Genomic DNA, 16,448 nt, shown 5'->3' on the forward strand with positions numbered 1-16,448 from the left:
TCAACACACATCTCAACTTGCCACATTGCCTCTACACTATTATTGCTGCTCTTAAACCACACAATTATGGATGCTTACATCGATGTAGCATTGGTGGGTTGCTGGCAACCATCATGCGAGTGGATGAGTCACTTTGCTCACTATTCACATTAAAGGCCACCACCATGGCTTTGATTAGCTACATTGCCTAAGGCTTCAACAACCAGCTGCTCCCCCCTGGCTTGCTGTCCTCTTCCTACTGCCGTCACAAAACATCCCAACTCAGTGAGAGATTAGATGCATTGCATGAAGGATTCCTCTTTTGCCTTGTGTCGCACACCAAAACCTATGCCAGAAACTAATAGTATAATATAAAGTAACGTAGATTTTTCAATTATAAAGTAGTATAGAAGTATAGACGTACCAATAATAGAGCATCCTTCGGAGCGAGATTAGCACACCCCCAATGGAAAAATCGATTCTTCCCGAACACTATTTTCAATTTTTTGAGGAGCTAGCCAAGGAGAGCACACTGTGCTTACTAGTGTGATAATTGATTGGCTTCTGCATTAGTAATTTAAATTTACATTTTAGTAATTTCATGCTGAGGGTTGGAATATGGCACGTGCAAGCCACAAAGCCCACGTGCGCGTAGTCCAAGAGGGAGATCCAGAGAAGCGCACAGAGTTGACAGATCAACCAACGAACGTTAGGGCCCAAGGGTGCCGAGAACGAACACTCACACACACACACACACACACACACACACGAGAGACCGGCAAGGACTGAAGGCTCTGCACATCGCAAAGCCTGTCATGGCCCGATTCCGGTCTCCTTAACAGTGTCAGCATCTCTCGCGCCTGCTCCATTGCCCCTCTTGATTGTGAGCCACTGTAACTTGAATGCCTCTGAGAAGGCGCTTAACAGGCGATTTAGGTCATCCCCTTACCGGTAAGCTCGTAAGATGACCGGTCTTCTTCCCTCCTGCAAGGGCATCTCCGGAACGCAGCATCAGACATCCATATTGCGTTCCCCTCAATCGACAAGCTCTACCATCTGCATAGCAGAATCCGCATAACGCAACTGCGGATTCTCACAATGCCGTCCTCTCCCTCGCTGAGCCGGAAGCTTGGCCCCCTGCGCACGAATGGCTTGCTAGACAGGGGACAGCAATCAAGGGCATCTCGGCGCAATCTGTACGTAATACTTATTTTGGGCCTGATTGTTCTTGGACTAGTGGTCTTCAAGGTTGACATACTCTCTGGACTCTCGAATCGATCAATCGATCCAAAGTGCAACTGTGTTAATGTTGAAGATAAGCTCCGAGCTACTTATTTCAAGCCTGGTGAGAAGTACCCAGGCTGGACTGGTGGTGCAAGGACAAGATCGGAGCAAAATGTGGATGATTCGAAGATTGGTCAGGATGTTCTGGGACTGGATAGTGGTGGCAACAGCCTTTCTAGGCCCAAGGTCTTAGGATTCGTCGGTGTGCAAACTGGATTTGGTTCTGTTGAGCGCAGAAAAGCACTGCGTGAAACATGGTTGCCTTCAGATCCAGAAGGCCTCTTTAGGTACAGTGTATTCGATCACTATTCATTCTTGTGTACTTTCAAAGGACATTTTTAGTTACTGTTAAAAGAACATATTACCAAAGGGTTGATTTTCTGGACAATGATATGTGATGATCTTGAATATGAGGTGCAGCTGCAAGCTGTCTGTAAGTTGGGTAAGAATGCAGGAGCTGTAAATGCTAGTTCTTATTAGTACTGACATAGGATCCCTTCAGCAGAGATGATCAAGTCAACAAATATCAGATTCATTTATCTGACAGCTTAGATTGTACAGTAGGTGGTTATTTTAAAAGTGTTGGCTTCTATTCAGTTGAAAAACTGTTATATACTAGGGCCATATTTGTGTTTGTATACGTGCATCCAGATAACTGAAATATTATGTCATAATTATGCACAGTAAATGAGTGGGCTTATTTTGTGTGGAATTGTTGCAGATTGGAGCAGGCAAAAAGAAATGTACAGTAAATATTATCCAGATAACTGAAATATTCTTTTTGCGTGGAATTGTTGCAGATTGGAGCAGGCAACAGGGTTGGCATTTAGATTTGTCATTGGAAAAACCTCAGATTCAAGAAAGATGGCAGAATTGGAGAAAGAAATTGAAAAATATAAGGACTTTTTGCGCATCGATTTTGAAGAAGAGTACTTAAATCTACCCAAGAAAACGTATGAGCTCTTTCTTTTGTGTGTACACGTGCATTTTGTAATCGAGAGAGAGAGAGAGGGGTTTGGGGCAATCGCAAGCTTTATCACAAAGCAAACATTGGCACCAGCCTGTCGGGTGCCTTGGATATCCTCATGCAATTTGACAAGTCTGCGATTGAGGCTTTGCAATTGAAAGTCAAGTCAAAGGTTAGTTTTAAGGGGCATTTGCACACCTACAGATATTATGATAATGTGTGGACTTTCTTTCTGAAGAAAGTAGTGTTTAAGATAGAGAATGAGGTGATACCAGTTGACACAGTGAAAATAGTTGCTTGTGATGCATAAGTATTAGCTTGTTGATTCTCTGGCGGCCTTTCATCTATTTTGAAGTTGTGAGGATCTTTATGATTTTCTTTAAAAAAAAAGCACATTTAACAAGCGCACACACACACACACACACATAGATATATGTATATATTGTTGAGAAACCCTTCACCCGCAGTTTGCGTTTAGGGTTTACAGTCCCAAAAAGGGGCGCCATCCTAGACTTAATGTGCCTATTTATAGGCCACTCTCTCATTCATTCCTCATGGCTGATTCATTCAGTCCGTCACCTCTTCTCTCCAGCCTCTCCACTACCACCCCTTCAGGAGGACATTGTAGTTCATGGTTTGTGGGTGTTTTCATCAGCTTCCTTGTGCTACGGCACCCTTGTTCCCTTGTATCACATTCACTCCATGATTCAAAACTTCATCATTCCATTCATCAGAGTTTCTTCTCTCTTCTCTTTTCTTCTCCATGTTTACCGAGTTCACTCCATGTTCCTTTCCACAAACCCTACTGTCTCACTTGTACGTCATCTTTTGACATATATATATATATATATATATATATATATATAGAGAGAGAGAGAGAGAGAGAGAGAGAGAGAGAGAGAGAGAGATTAATTTTACGAAAAAAAAGAGAGAGAGATTAATTTTATGAAAAAAAAGAGAGAGAGATTAATATCGTTTGGAGGTTAAAGCTAACCTACAAGACAAATCAAATAGTTCATTACATTCCACTTCGGGTATTGGTGCCATGAAGGCACATAAAATGAAAGAAAGAAAATTGGACGTGATAAACTCTGACCTCTTATAATTCATAAGAGCTTTAATTACAACATCAAGCTTCATTATAGATACAGAGAGTAGCTAAATTCCTCTAGAAGATATATTTAGTTCTAAGGAAGTGGGGTGAGGAACTCCCTGATGACGGCTTTTCCTCCTCGATACACTACTTGCTTTCTATTTCTTCGTGCTTCTCTGACTTTGGCTGATTTTGTTGGTTGATTTTTGAGCTGAACTGGGGACAACTTGTACGCTATCCACACCTTTGTCTCTTGTAGAGACTTAGTTTGCTTCATCACCGCTATCTTCTCTGTCATATCCATGTAGTTGAACTTTGCTTGTGTGCCTTTTTAGATAATGCCAACGAGCTCTCCCAAATCTACAAAAGGAACAACCTTGCTTAATTGTGCTCATACAACATTTATTTCTAGGATGAAAACTTGTTTCAACCTCATAGCAAGATTCTCTCTATCGCATCTCGGGCGGAGTCCACCAATCCTTCTCTCTCTCTTATTACTTTCAATCCTTTCATTCTCCTTGATTGCTGACATAACCTCTTTACAAAAATGTGCCCAACTAGACGAATTCACTTTTTGTATCTGGTTGGTCAATTCTGCTTGCAATGACTTTGTTATGGGTTCTTTCTTTGCTTTCTATTGTTCCTTCTTTACGCTTTTAGTTGTTCTTGTAATTCTTTAATGTAATCTTGTTAATAAATTGCACAACACAAGAGAGGAGAAAAAAGAAATACTGCAAAGAAAAGAACACTGCCATTTTGCACAAAGAACTCAGAAGAAAAGAGATGCTCGGGAAATGGAATCCATATACCAATACATGAGATAGTTCAAAACTAATGTGAATCATTGGCGCCTTGTGACGAACCCGCCATGGATCCGTCTTGAGGCAAGGGCAACCCGCCCCGTGGTACATGCCTCATGAGGTATTACCCACCACTCGATGGTCCCACAAGCGCGCGGAAATGTAACATGACATGGCACAAGAAAATGCCAAGTGATTTGGGGGCAAAAACAAAGAGTCCCTCTTGAGGGTTGAGATTGTATTATAGAAGGCACGGAGACAAGGGAGCGCTTTACAAGGAAGCGAGTCTCTAGTGCCAGTCCCTCACCCCCATGGTGTCGAGTGGAGTTGAGGATATGAGTCTCTAGTGCCAGTTTCTCACCCCTAGGGTGTCAAGTCGAGTTGGATGCGTGTTGATATCTCCATCCTCGTTTGTGAACTAAGTCCCTCGAGCCCTCCGGTTTTCTTGTACTCTCTATCTTGCCTTCATGCACTCTTGCAATGTACTCTCGGCCCTCAAGAGGGGCCCTTGTTTTTTGACCTCATGTCACTTGGCGTTTACTTGTGCCGTGTCGTGTTACGCTTCCACACGCTTGTGGGACCGCCGAGTGGTAGGTAATACCTCATGAGGCATGTTCCACGAGGTGGGTCACCCTTCCCCAAGCTGGTCCCATGGTGGGTTCGTCACACACCTACTCCCTCTCTCTAATGAAACCTATTGTAGAAATATGTAGAGTGATACGGATTGAAGGAGAGAGCCCAAGGTTGGCCAACAATAAATGACTAGGTGATCACAAGTCAGGTGCCACACATATATTTGATTACGTCACGGATAAAGAAAATGTGCCCAACCCACTAGAACAAGCATAGACTCGCACATGAACTGACTATATCTGCCAACACCCTCTCTTAGATCATGGATGATCTGGTATAATACAATTGTCATCATAGTACATACAACAATGACTATTAGATAGGACCATGGATACTCAAGTAGTGGATGCATCGGCCACTTCCAAGGTGCCCTAGAGAGAACTTGATGTTGATGTTGAGTATACCAGCTCTTGAAAATAGAGGAGAATCATTTGAAATGAATGAATTACTGAGTGTGCCACCAACTGGCTATTTATAGCCAGAAAATAGGAAATACCAGCACCAAGTTGGCTGCATTAAATGTAGCCGACTGTAGTAAAAAACAATAAAAAACAGTCCGATTGTAGATAGTCCGACTGCAGCTGTGTTGACGTGGCATCCTGCTATTGACATGGCATCCTGCTGCCGATGTGTCCTCTGCCGTATGTTGTATACTATTGTACTATGTAGAAGACCCTAACACAGCCTGTTCAAGAGATGACTCTACCTCTAACACCCCCTCTCAAATCCTGGACGAGGCATCAGACTGAGGGATTTGGAATGCTGGTGAAGTAAAGCTTGGGGAAGCGCCTTCGTGAACAAATCTGCAAGATTATTGTTTGTCTTGCAGTACTCCATATCAATGGTCCCATCCAAAAGCTTCTCCCGAATAAAGTGATACTGGATCTCAATGTGCTTCGTCTGGGCATGGAATACAGGATTCCACACCAAGGCAATACAACTCTCATTATCGCACCGCAGAAGAGTAGGACGAGTTTGGGGGCAGCCAAGCTCCTCCAACAATCTCTGAAGCCACACAACCTCACATGTGGTGGAAGACGTAGCCCGATACTCCGCCTCAGTAGAAGAAAGGGCTATCGTGGACTGCTTCTTGCTACTCCAAGAGATAACACCTGTACCCAAGGTAAAACAATAGCCTGTAGTAGACCGTCGGTGGTCCACATCACTAGCCCAATCCGAGTCACTTCAACTTGCAATAACCAGATCAGAAGCATTTGTACCAGCAGGATAAGAAATCCCTAAGTCAGAAGTCCCCCCTTAAACATCAAAGAATCCTCAGGGCAGCTTGCCAATGCACCTGTTTGGGTTCAGTCATGAACCTTGCTAAAAGACCCATAGCAAAACAAAGATCAACAGGAGTGTTGAGAAGCCAAATCAAGGATCCAATCAACTGATGGTAGTGTGAAGCATCCATCATGGGAGAACCTGAGTGTGAAGTGGCCTTTCGATTCAGATCCATAGGAGTAGTAATGGGCCAACAAGTTTCCATCTCAAAAGTCACCAAGAGCCCCTGAATGTACCTCTGCGCTGAGAGATGAAAATTCCCCTCTGAGATTGATAAATCTCGTGACCCAAGAAGAAATGAAGAAGCCCCAAATCCGTCATCTCGAATTCTTGATGTAAAGTTGTCTTTGTCTATCGGACCTTATGTGCAGGATTCCCTGTCAAAATCAAATCATCAATATACAATACAAACAACACACGACCAACCTCGGAAGTGTGCACATAAAGCTGTGGATCAGCCTTGGAGCGCCAATATCCTAACTTCGACTGAAGAAACGAGTCAATCTTCTCGTTCCATGCACACGGAGCCTGCTTGAGGCCATACAAGGCCTTCTTTAACCTGCAAACTTTTCCATCCGAGGATCCAAAGCCAGGAGGTTGCTCAACATAGATCTCCTCCTGCAAGTCACCATTCAGAAAGGCCGACTTCACATCCAACTGATAGACAGGCCATCTCCTATGACCAGCCAAGGCAAGAACAGTTCGAATAGTCGCCATACGAGCAGTGGGGGCAAAAGTATCATGGAAATCAATGCTTGGGCGCTGAGCAAAACCTTTAGCAACAAGGCGAGCCTTGTGTTTATCCAAAGAACCATCGCTAAGGTACTTGGTCTTGAAGACCTACTTGACACCAATCACCTTCTTGTGAGAGGGATGAGGCACAAGAGACCAAGTGCCATTCCTCTCAATAGCCTCCAACTCGGCTTCCATGGTCTTCCGCCAATGATCAGATTGCAAAGCCTCCTTCACCGAAGTGGGCTCACGATCTTGCATAACACGGGTCAGCAAACAAGCTTCGAAGAATGTACCTGGTTTCTCCGTGACCTCCGTGGTCCATCCTGCAGTTCCCACTCCTCAGGGACCCCCTTGATCCCTGAATCTCGGAGTGTGTCACGGGCCCAACGAGAGGAGGAGGACGAACCTCTCCCTGTCGCTCTCCATCTGCTGAAGACTCAGGAACATCCACTGACGGAATCTCCTCAGGGGGAGTTGGTGGAAGTGAAGACTCGGAATCAGAAGAAGAATCTCCATTAAAAGACTTTGGCTACAAAGAAACTGTCTTGGGAGCCCAACTCTCCCCTGGATCTCCAAGAACGGGGTGCTCCTCACCCCCCGTTGTGGCCGGAACTTCCACGAACTGCACATTGCGGCTCGTGTAGACATCCCGCTTGACGGGATCAAACATATGATAACCTTGGGACTGGGAGCTGTAGCTAACAAAAACTTGACATCGGGAAGCCACCTCGAACTTATCACGTTGCGTCTTCAAAATGTGCACATAAGCGTCACACCCAAAGATCTTGAAATAAGAGACATCAGGTTTAGTCCCGAAGTAAGCCTCAAAAGGTGTCATCCTGTTAACGGCCGAAGTGGGAGATTGATTGAGGATGCGAACTGCGGTAGCCATTGCCTCGGCCCACATAAAGTGAGGTGTTTGTCGGTGCTCCATCATGGTGCGTGCAATCTCGATCACACTTCGGTTCTTCCACTCTAAAATGCCATTCTCTTGGGGAGTGTTGGTGTTAGCAAACTCTTGGTGAATGCCCCTGTTTGCACAAAAACGAGCAAACTCATTAGATATAAATTCACCTCCCTTGTTTGAACGCAAGGTCTTCAGTCTCTCTGGCCAGAACGATTCTCTTCAAAGAGAAGCCAATCCTTGAAGTGAGAGAAAGCCTCCGACTTCAAAGTCAAGAAATAGGCCCAAGTCATCCTGCTGTAGTCATCTACGACCAACATGAAGTACAAGCTTCCCTTCAGGGACTCGGTTCTCATTGGGCCACAAAGATCTGTAGATACAAGCTCCATGGGTGTAGACCGCCTAGAAGCTTTGTAGGGAATCGCATCCCGATGTAGTTTCCCACGAATGCAGGAGACACATGGCTGATGGCTCACCACTATGTCCGGCAATCCTCGGACAAATGACCCTTGCGACGCCTTCCGAAGTAGTTCAGGTGGCCAAACTGAGCATGCCATTGCTCGGATTGTGTCTGAGAAGTAAGAAGAAGAGAAGTAAGAGCTGAAAAGGACTTCAATTTGTAGATGCCATTCTTCTCATACCTTGCAGAGAGAACCTTCCTCGATCCACGATCAAGGACTCGAACAGTATCATTGTCAAACTCCACCAAGAGGCCAAGAGTATAAATCTTATGGTCTGAAAGTAAATGATACCCTAAACTTGGCACATGCAACACCTCAGAAGTGTGGGTACCACCACATCCATCTGGAATAAGCTTATCTCACCCTGCGCAGCAATAGACACAGAAGAGCTATCTCCAATGAGAATTTGCCCATGCAAAGGTAGCAAATGGGCAACACCAACGGGAGGAGTTATGTGTTGGAAGGCACCAGTGTCCACGATCCACTCACGAGCCTGGGGAGCTGCCATTGCAGCATTAGAAGTCTTCGGTGTAGAGTCCTCAATGACTGCTAAGTGTAGAAAAGCAGTTGATGAGGGTGCAGCCACCGCTCCAGAATCCTTCGTGTCCTTCTTCTTGGTGTCCTTCTTGTCTTTGTCGGGGCAATTCTTTTTCCAATGACTTGTCTTTTCACAAATATGGCAAGTCGATTCCTTCTCCTTGTCCTTCTTGGATTTGTTGTCCTCCTTCTTCTTTTGGTCCTTCCTCTTCTTCTGAGAGGCTTGACCAACTAAAGCCTCCGATTTGGAAGCATTCTGTCCCTTCAATTGTTCCTCCTGGTCCTCCAAGACCATAGGAATCAACTCTTCCCACCGAAGAGTTGACTCCCACCCTGATGTAATAAGAGCGGAATAAAAGGTACCTAATCGTGGCGGCAATTGGGACAGTAAAGTGATTGCCATGTCTTTGGAGGAAATAGGCTTTCTCACATTTTGAACCTGCATCTGAAGCTGCAGAAGCTTGTTGATGTGTTCTTGAAGCGAAGAAGACTTATTCACGGACAAAGTCCGCATCTGTACCTCCAAAGAAACCCTCTTCATCAAGATCATCCGGTTGAACATCTGATCAAGCTCTAACCATATCTCTCGAGCCATCGTCAAGTGCTCGATGTGAGCTATCACAACTGTAGTGCAAGACAGAAATAGAAAAGATCGAATCTTGGCATTCAGTTTGTTCCAATGAGACTGGGCCTTGGTCAACTCCGCACGAGCAGTGGAAGAGAGTTTGGACTCATCCCTCATCGAGGGCGTGTTAATCTCCTCCATCACCAGTTCCGCCAAGTCATAAGACTCCAAAATGGCCAACATCATCACTTGCCAGATGCGGTAATTGTCACCATCAAGCTTTTGATCCGATGGAAGAGCTGGTAGGATAGGCACCCTCTTGTCCATGATCGCTTGGAACTCCAAATCAGTCTCTGTAGACATGTTAACCTGCAATACTTGCACAAACACAAAATCAGCCCCCTCTGACTGTGAAAACGCAGCCTTCTAGGGCTGGTTTCTCCATTGCCCAAACCTTCTTCACCTGCCGGAGGCAATGAAAAGGTAAAATCTGCAATGGAAGGCCTTAAACGCAGCCTTCCTCCCCTTCGAACAGCAATAACTTGCAACAAATTCACCGATTAGACTCCTTTCCTGCACGCCCACGCTCGCTTCAGCCTTGATCCGATGCGTAGCCCTCCCGCTTGCCCTCGAATCCTGGAAACGCAGCCTTGTGTTGCGCTGAAATCTCCTCTTCAGAAAGGTGACCCTCAGTCAATCCATCTTCACCGCTCTGATACCATGTCAGAGTGCAGCGATGCAAAAGCGTAGGACATAGACTGAGAGAGAGTGAACACAAAGAGGAGAGAGAAAAGGAGTGTAAATGCAGAAAATCTGCAGTGTAGTATGCTATATAAGAGTGCAGAAATATACACGGAGGCAGAGGAAATATTTGCGCGTGTCTCCAACTTGATGACCTCGATCTCCGTCAGCCCGAACACAGTCTGTCTCAGCCAATAGATCTCAAGACCAGAATCTGAAATGAATGAATGATTGAGTTTGCCACCAACTGGCTATTTATAGCCAGAAAATAGGAAATACCAGCATCAGGTCGATTGCATAGAAAATAGGAAATACCAGCACCAGGTCGGCTGCATTAAATGCAGCCGACTACAATAAAAAACAGTTCGGCTGCAGACAGTCCGACTGCAACTGTGCTGACGTGGCATCCTGCTGTTGACATGGCATCCTTTGTTGACTTGTCCTCTGCCTATGCTATATGCTGTTGTAATGTGTAGAAATCCTAACACAACCTGTCGAGGGGATGACTCTACCTCTAACAGTGTCTCACTCCTAGGTCGCTTGGGGTCAGTGGAGCTTTGGACACCCCTTGCCTAGACAAGAACGGAATTGTAGACTATTGTGAGCCCAATGTCTAGGGTGCTGGAAGATCCTATTCTAGATAAAGGATGGAAATTTTGGTGCCATGTGATTTGGACTGGGTACTTCTGTTGGACAGAAGGGATACATAATTCTCCTGTATGGGCAAGAGATAAAGATTAACTTGAAGATAAGAAGTTAAGGAACTTGTTTAACAAAAGAACTGCTTGTTTTGTTTTCGTGTTTGTGTTGTAAATTACGCGAACGAACCCTGTGTCCTAAAATGCTTAATTAATGAAGCTGATTTTAAATGTCGCACATAAATGTGGTAGGACCTAATTAGAAAACTAAAGTTATCAAGGAAAGTGGGTGGATGGAATCCTCGACAGATCCGTTCTACGGCAGGGTGGTCCCAGAGAATTGAGAGGTTTCTCACAAGGATTTATTGCCATTTCGACTTTAGGTATTGTTAGGTTAGAACTCGATTCATGCCATTTTAGGGGACCGGAATGGAACTATGCCCTATGGGTAGAGAGGTTAAGCGGCGTATCCCTCTCGTTTCCCATTGTCTTTGAACCAAGTGCGGTATGGATCTGCTTCGGATTGGGTATCTCTGTGTAAAGTAGGATGTCCAAAACCCGACGCTAGAATGCTGTTAGGAGACCTTGGCCCTAGGAACCCAGATTTCAGGTCGATCCTAGTGGGTTTGGCAATGAACGTTCCATTGCGAGGCGGACTCGAAAAACCTTAGGCGACAAACCCTGAAACATTACCTGGGAGTGCCGGGGGCGACGCTTAGATTTGTTTCTCGATGGACAGCTAAAACGTTCTCGGACAACCGATAGGCGAGCATGCTACAGATACTATGTCAGAAGTACATAAACTTAAAAGAAAAGAGATGCTTGGGAAATGGAATCCATATACCAAGACATGAGATGTTACAGAAATGATGTGAGTAGCTGATTGTGTGGGGATTGGCACTGGCTCCCTCTCTCCAATGGAACCTGTTGTAGAAGTATGCAGTGATACAAACTAGAGGAGAGAGCCTGAGACTATAATTAGGCCAACAATTAGGAAAAGTCAGCGAGCAATAAATGATTAGTTGACCAAAAGTTACAGGCGCCAAAAATACAGGCAACTATATCATTGATAAAGAAAGTGTGCCAGCTCTCTAGGACGTGCACAGACTCACATGAACTGACTATACCCGCTAACAGTTGTTCGGAGTTTCTTCTTGCTTATTTCTTGTTTCATTGTCGCTAGCTCTCCTTGAACTTTTTTCAACTCCTATAGGAGGTAGGACTCCCATGGCAAAGACTTTGTTGTTGGTAGGGGGTGTTAGTAGTCAAGTGTGTCTTGCACAATGATCAGAGGAGGCAACTCTATTTAGAGCGTGCATTTCTTTTTCAACCGGTTTTTAGGTGTGTTCACACTGGCTGATCCAGTTTCCAGCCCTTTGCATTTCTTTTTTAGTGTGGCTGGAGAGTCACTTCACATTGGATAGGGGTAATCAACATTTTTTTTGACGGCGCTTGCATTATTTTATTCCCAAAAAATGCAGTTGGCTCGTTTTTTGGGGATTTTAGGGCAGTAGTTGGCTAGTTTCATTCGTTTTTGGCTATTTATACTAGTTAGCTGCCATCATTCTGGTGCAGATTACTTTTGCACACTCTGACTTTTCAGCCTCTCCTTCGTGTTTGTTGCTGTCATTTGTCATCGGCTTGATCTGGTGCCCTCATCAACGCCTTGGGCTGCATGTAGGGACTGATCAGTCTACCTTTGTATTCAGCCTTTTATTTTACAGTTCAGTGCAGATTTCTTTCCTTCCATTCTCTTCTTCCCTTCCCCTCGTGGGTCTGTCAGTGACCCTACAGGGAGGTGAAAATGTAAGGCTATAGGGTGAGGCTGGAAATAGGAAGCAAGATGACAAGCAGAAAAGAGAGGGGACTGATCAGTCTACCTTTGTATTCAGCCTTTTATTTTACAGAGTGCAGATTTCTTTCCTTCCATTCTCTTCTTCCCTTCCCCTCGTGGGTCTGTCAGTGACCCTACAGGGAGGTGAAAATGTAAGGCTATAGGGTGGGCCTGGAAATAGGAAGCAAGATAACTAGCAGAAAAGAGAGGGGGTTGGGGGCGCTATCTGACATATCCTGTTCTCCCGTGTGTTTCCGGAGTATCTACGTGTCAAGTACATTGGGGACTGGTTCTAAACTGAGACCCAAGGGCATGGCCTGCGTTTTGAAATTGGAAAAATGAGAGAAGATTGCTCAAGATTTCGAGCATTTTGGGAATGTGAGGAATCCCAATTCAAGGAATGTCTATGTAAAAAGATGTTTCGGCCAATGTTTCACTTTTGAACTTTTTTCATAGTAAAATGTTTGGGGTGAAATGAAATATTTTGAGGGTGACAGATTGCAGGTTTAAAGGTTTCTGGTGACCCTGATCTGTCTATTGACATTCCATCAATAATCGTGATCTCAAAATTCTGTTAAAAGGCTAAAACTGGTCTTCTCATCCAGTTGTATATAGGGTGTGGTTTGTTATTGAAAGATTGAGTTCGGTTGAAGTTCTCAGTTCTACTATGACAAACACTAGTTTGAAGGTTTAATTGTTATACATAATGATAATAACTCTTGTAAGTTGGGACTGGTATGGTTGCTGTATTGCAGATTGGCTTTCTTCAAGGCAGCATATATGCTCTTTGATGCTGACTTTTATGTGAAAGCAGATGATGATATCTATTTGCGACCAGGTACTGCTGTTATTGCAAGTGTATAGCTCTCTATACATTTGTACTTTTTCTTCCATTTAGTGTACCCTCTTTTTGTGAAAGAGATGCTTCCTCTTTTATCAGAGCCATTTTAACTTTCTGGTATCAGACCGTCTAGCAACACTACTGGCCAAGGATCGAAATTCTCCACGAACTTATCTTGGGTGCATGAAGAAAGGACCTGTAATTTCTGATCCAAAGTTGAAATGGTATCATCAAATTTCCAAAATACTCAAGGATCATTTTTCATATCTCTTCTGAGATAAGGAAAACTTATATGGTTTATTGCTTGCAGGTATGAACCTTTCGGGTTTATGCTTGGGAGTGAATATTTTTATCACGCATATGGGCCGATTTATGCTTTGTCAGCTGAAGTAGTTGCAAGCTTAGCCATTGCAAGGAATGACAGGTTAGTCTTGCAAAGGAAATGGTTTTCGTTCCCTTATCTTTTGTTTTTCACCTCCACTATCACTGAATTTACTGATCCCGATCTTTAAGAAAAGTCTCATTTTGATCGATTATTCTAAAGTGAAAGAGCTATGCGGAAATTTACTTAACATGTAAACTTTCAATATAATTCTGTGCATGCATATCAACATGTTTGAACTTTTTTATGGGTCACACATAGGTCTGCTCATGCAATCTTATCTCTATCTGGCCTTGCGCTCAAGGTTTCAAGTGTGTTAGTCTGCATATGTTTGTCTTTCTCTTTACACATGCACATTTTTTTGGGGTGAAACAACAGCAATAAGTCATATTGATGTACAAAGAAGGCCATGCTTAGTGTGAACACAGCCCATGCCAAAACCATTCGAAAAAGAGAGTACTGATCACAATCAATATTCTGGAGTCTAAGGCAGTCATACAATGATCATTGCATAAAGAAAGTAAATGCATTTACAAAAGGTTCCATGGAGACCATATGGTTTTGAGATCTCCAAATGGTCCAAAACACTCAAGACCTGACTCAAGAAAACATGTGCGACAAAATTATAAAAGGAGGCAGGATCCCAAACATCCAATTTTTTTTGGCAAAACTGTAGGAAGGGAACCTGATTATGCATAATGCCACCACTCTATCCAAAAGGCAACGAGAGGAAGAGCAAAATCAGAAAGTCTATCCACCCGCAAAGGAACTATGAAAGATGCTGAATGGGAGCATTGCCATGTCTGCCATTGCGTGAATGGGAGCATGAGAAGATGATGGAAGCACCACATCTGGAGGCAAGTAGTTTGCCTCAACCATCAATTGGCTAGAAGAACATAGGATGGAGAAATATGCGGTTGTCCACAACACATGTGGGAGACAAATGCAATTGCCTCAACAAGTCAAGAGCGTGAAAGTAGAAGTCAATGATGCCCATCTCGTTGCAACCAAAAAAGATATTCTCCATAATCAATGATGTAGCATGTGAGATATGTTAGGGTTTGCACTAAGAAAACATAGAAGGTATGAACACGACTAAAACATAATGACTTAGATAAAAGCACAAAAAACGCGAAAGAGTAGTTTGATGAATGAACAACTAGTGAATGTACACAATGCTCAAGGGGCAGAGTGGTCCAACATCCAATGACTCTCGCCGGAGTGGGCTGAGGGAGATGTTGATGTTGTTGTCCTCTAGAGATGGATCTCAAGTGCAGTAACCACTAGTTGGAGTAGAGGATGAGAAGTGCTGAAAACCTCAAAAACCTGTTGCAGATGACGACCAGCAGTCACACATCAACTAGAATAGGAGAAATGCAGGCTGGTGTTGAAGGTGACATGGGGGTTAGAGGAACTGGCGACACGAAGGCAGAGTGGGCGGTAGCTGCTGGAGGAGATGATGCAGAAAACACCAGTGCAATAGGACAAAAACTCCACTAGATCAGGCAAGCAATAGATGGGCAGCTCCAACAACAGCAAATTGATGGTGTCAGTAGGCTGGGAACAAATGCAAGTCCACCTATGGATGAAGGGCAGCTGTAGGATATCCATGGTAGTAAAGTGGAGATGGAGAGCAGTAGTTGTGAAGAAATACCCTAACACAAAAACACAAATAACACTGTACGAGAAAGCATAGACTAATAGAAGAACACAGTTAGGGTTAGGGTAACTCAGAGACAATGAACACAGAGAATAAATGAAGTGATATGATTATTGAATATGCAATGCTCATGCAACAAACACACTATGCAGGGAATGAATATTGTACCTCGAACTCTTGTATCTCAAGGATTAGGGAAGGGGTAATGAGCTGGGGAGTGTGTCGTACTCCGAACGGATCTCGAATTGCAACAAGGTAGCCTTTGGATATTGAACACCAGCAAACATAGCCAAGGAAGGCTGAGTTTGATGCAAACGGCAGTGTAGGAGAGAGAATGGCTAAAAACGTAGGTGAGAAGAGAGACTAAAAACGTAGGTGAGGAGAGAGATGCTAAAAATGTTGGCTGCAGGAGAGAGAAAATAACAAACACAGGCTGTAGGAGAGAGAAATACGAAAAACGTAGGAAAAACCAGCAGTAGCAGTCAGCACGCTGAAATCAGCTCCAAACAGTGTATGGTAGGCTGGAAACAAGTGCCAGATTGTTGTAGACAGCAATGGTATGGTCAGCTTGGACCGCGATGTCCTCTGCGTCCGGGGTGTGGGTAGCAAGTTGAAATACCTGAAATTGCAAAAACGAGATTAAGGGTGAATGGAGGGCAGCATACCTATTTATAAAACGTTTGGGCTCTTCCAAGTGGGTTTGTGCTTATGGGATACAAACACTCTCTAGGAACACATTTCGTTTTAAATAAACAAGGTTTCTTCCTTAATTAAGCATGTTTTGGGGCTGTTTAAGTGAAGCTAATGCATTTTTAGCTCAACAATAGCTAGTTGAAGTAGATTGTAGCCACTTAAGTTGAAGACCGAGGGATGCAATTGGGGTAGAAGTGATCACAAAATATGCAAGGACTAGCACATTCTCTATTTATAGAGATAGAATAAACCAAAAGTGGGGAGTTTGATTATGGGACAATGAAACACACTAATTGTATTTGAGTTTTGGGGCTGTTTAGTGAGCTAATGAATGTTTAATGTGTAATGCATCCTTTTTAAGCTTAATACCCCCTTAGATGCCCAAAATTGGAACTAAGATGAACTAGAAGCAAAGCT

General features: G+C 43.9%; 1 protein-coding gene across 2 annotated transcripts in view; it reads left to right on the forward strand.

Annotated features, from left to right (window-relative positions):
• The first annotated feature begins 641 nt into the window (after positions 1-641).
• LOC148017769 (putative beta-1,3-galactosyltransferase 14) overlaps positions 642-16,448 on the forward strand; it is a 45,335-nt gene continuing 29,528 nt past the window's right edge. The window contains exons 1-5 of one of the 2 annotated variants that reach the window (XM_087661808.1): positions 642-1,550; positions 2,064-2,216; positions 13,211-13,293; positions 13,421-13,520; positions 13,607-13,720. In XM_087661808.1, the coding sequence (XP_087517934.1) occupies positions 1,078-1,550; positions 2,064-2,216; positions 13,211-13,293; positions 13,421-13,520; positions 13,607-13,720 (923 nt within the window). In that variant the 5' untranslated portion in view covers positions 642-1,077. The remainder of the gene's footprint in view (positions 1,551-2,063; positions 2,217-13,210; positions 13,294-13,420; positions 13,521-13,606; positions 13,721-16,448) is intronic. The other variant, XM_087661807.1, reaches the window with a different exon arrangement.

Source organism: Lygodium microphyllum, chromosome 21 (assembly GCF_053477565.2).
Source record: "Lygodium microphyllum isolate KBCC chromosome 21, Lygodium_microphyllum_v1.1.10, whole genome shotgun sequence".
NCBI lineage: Eukaryota > Viridiplantae > Streptophyta > Polypodiopsida > Schizaeales > Lygodiaceae > Lygodium > Lygodium microphyllum.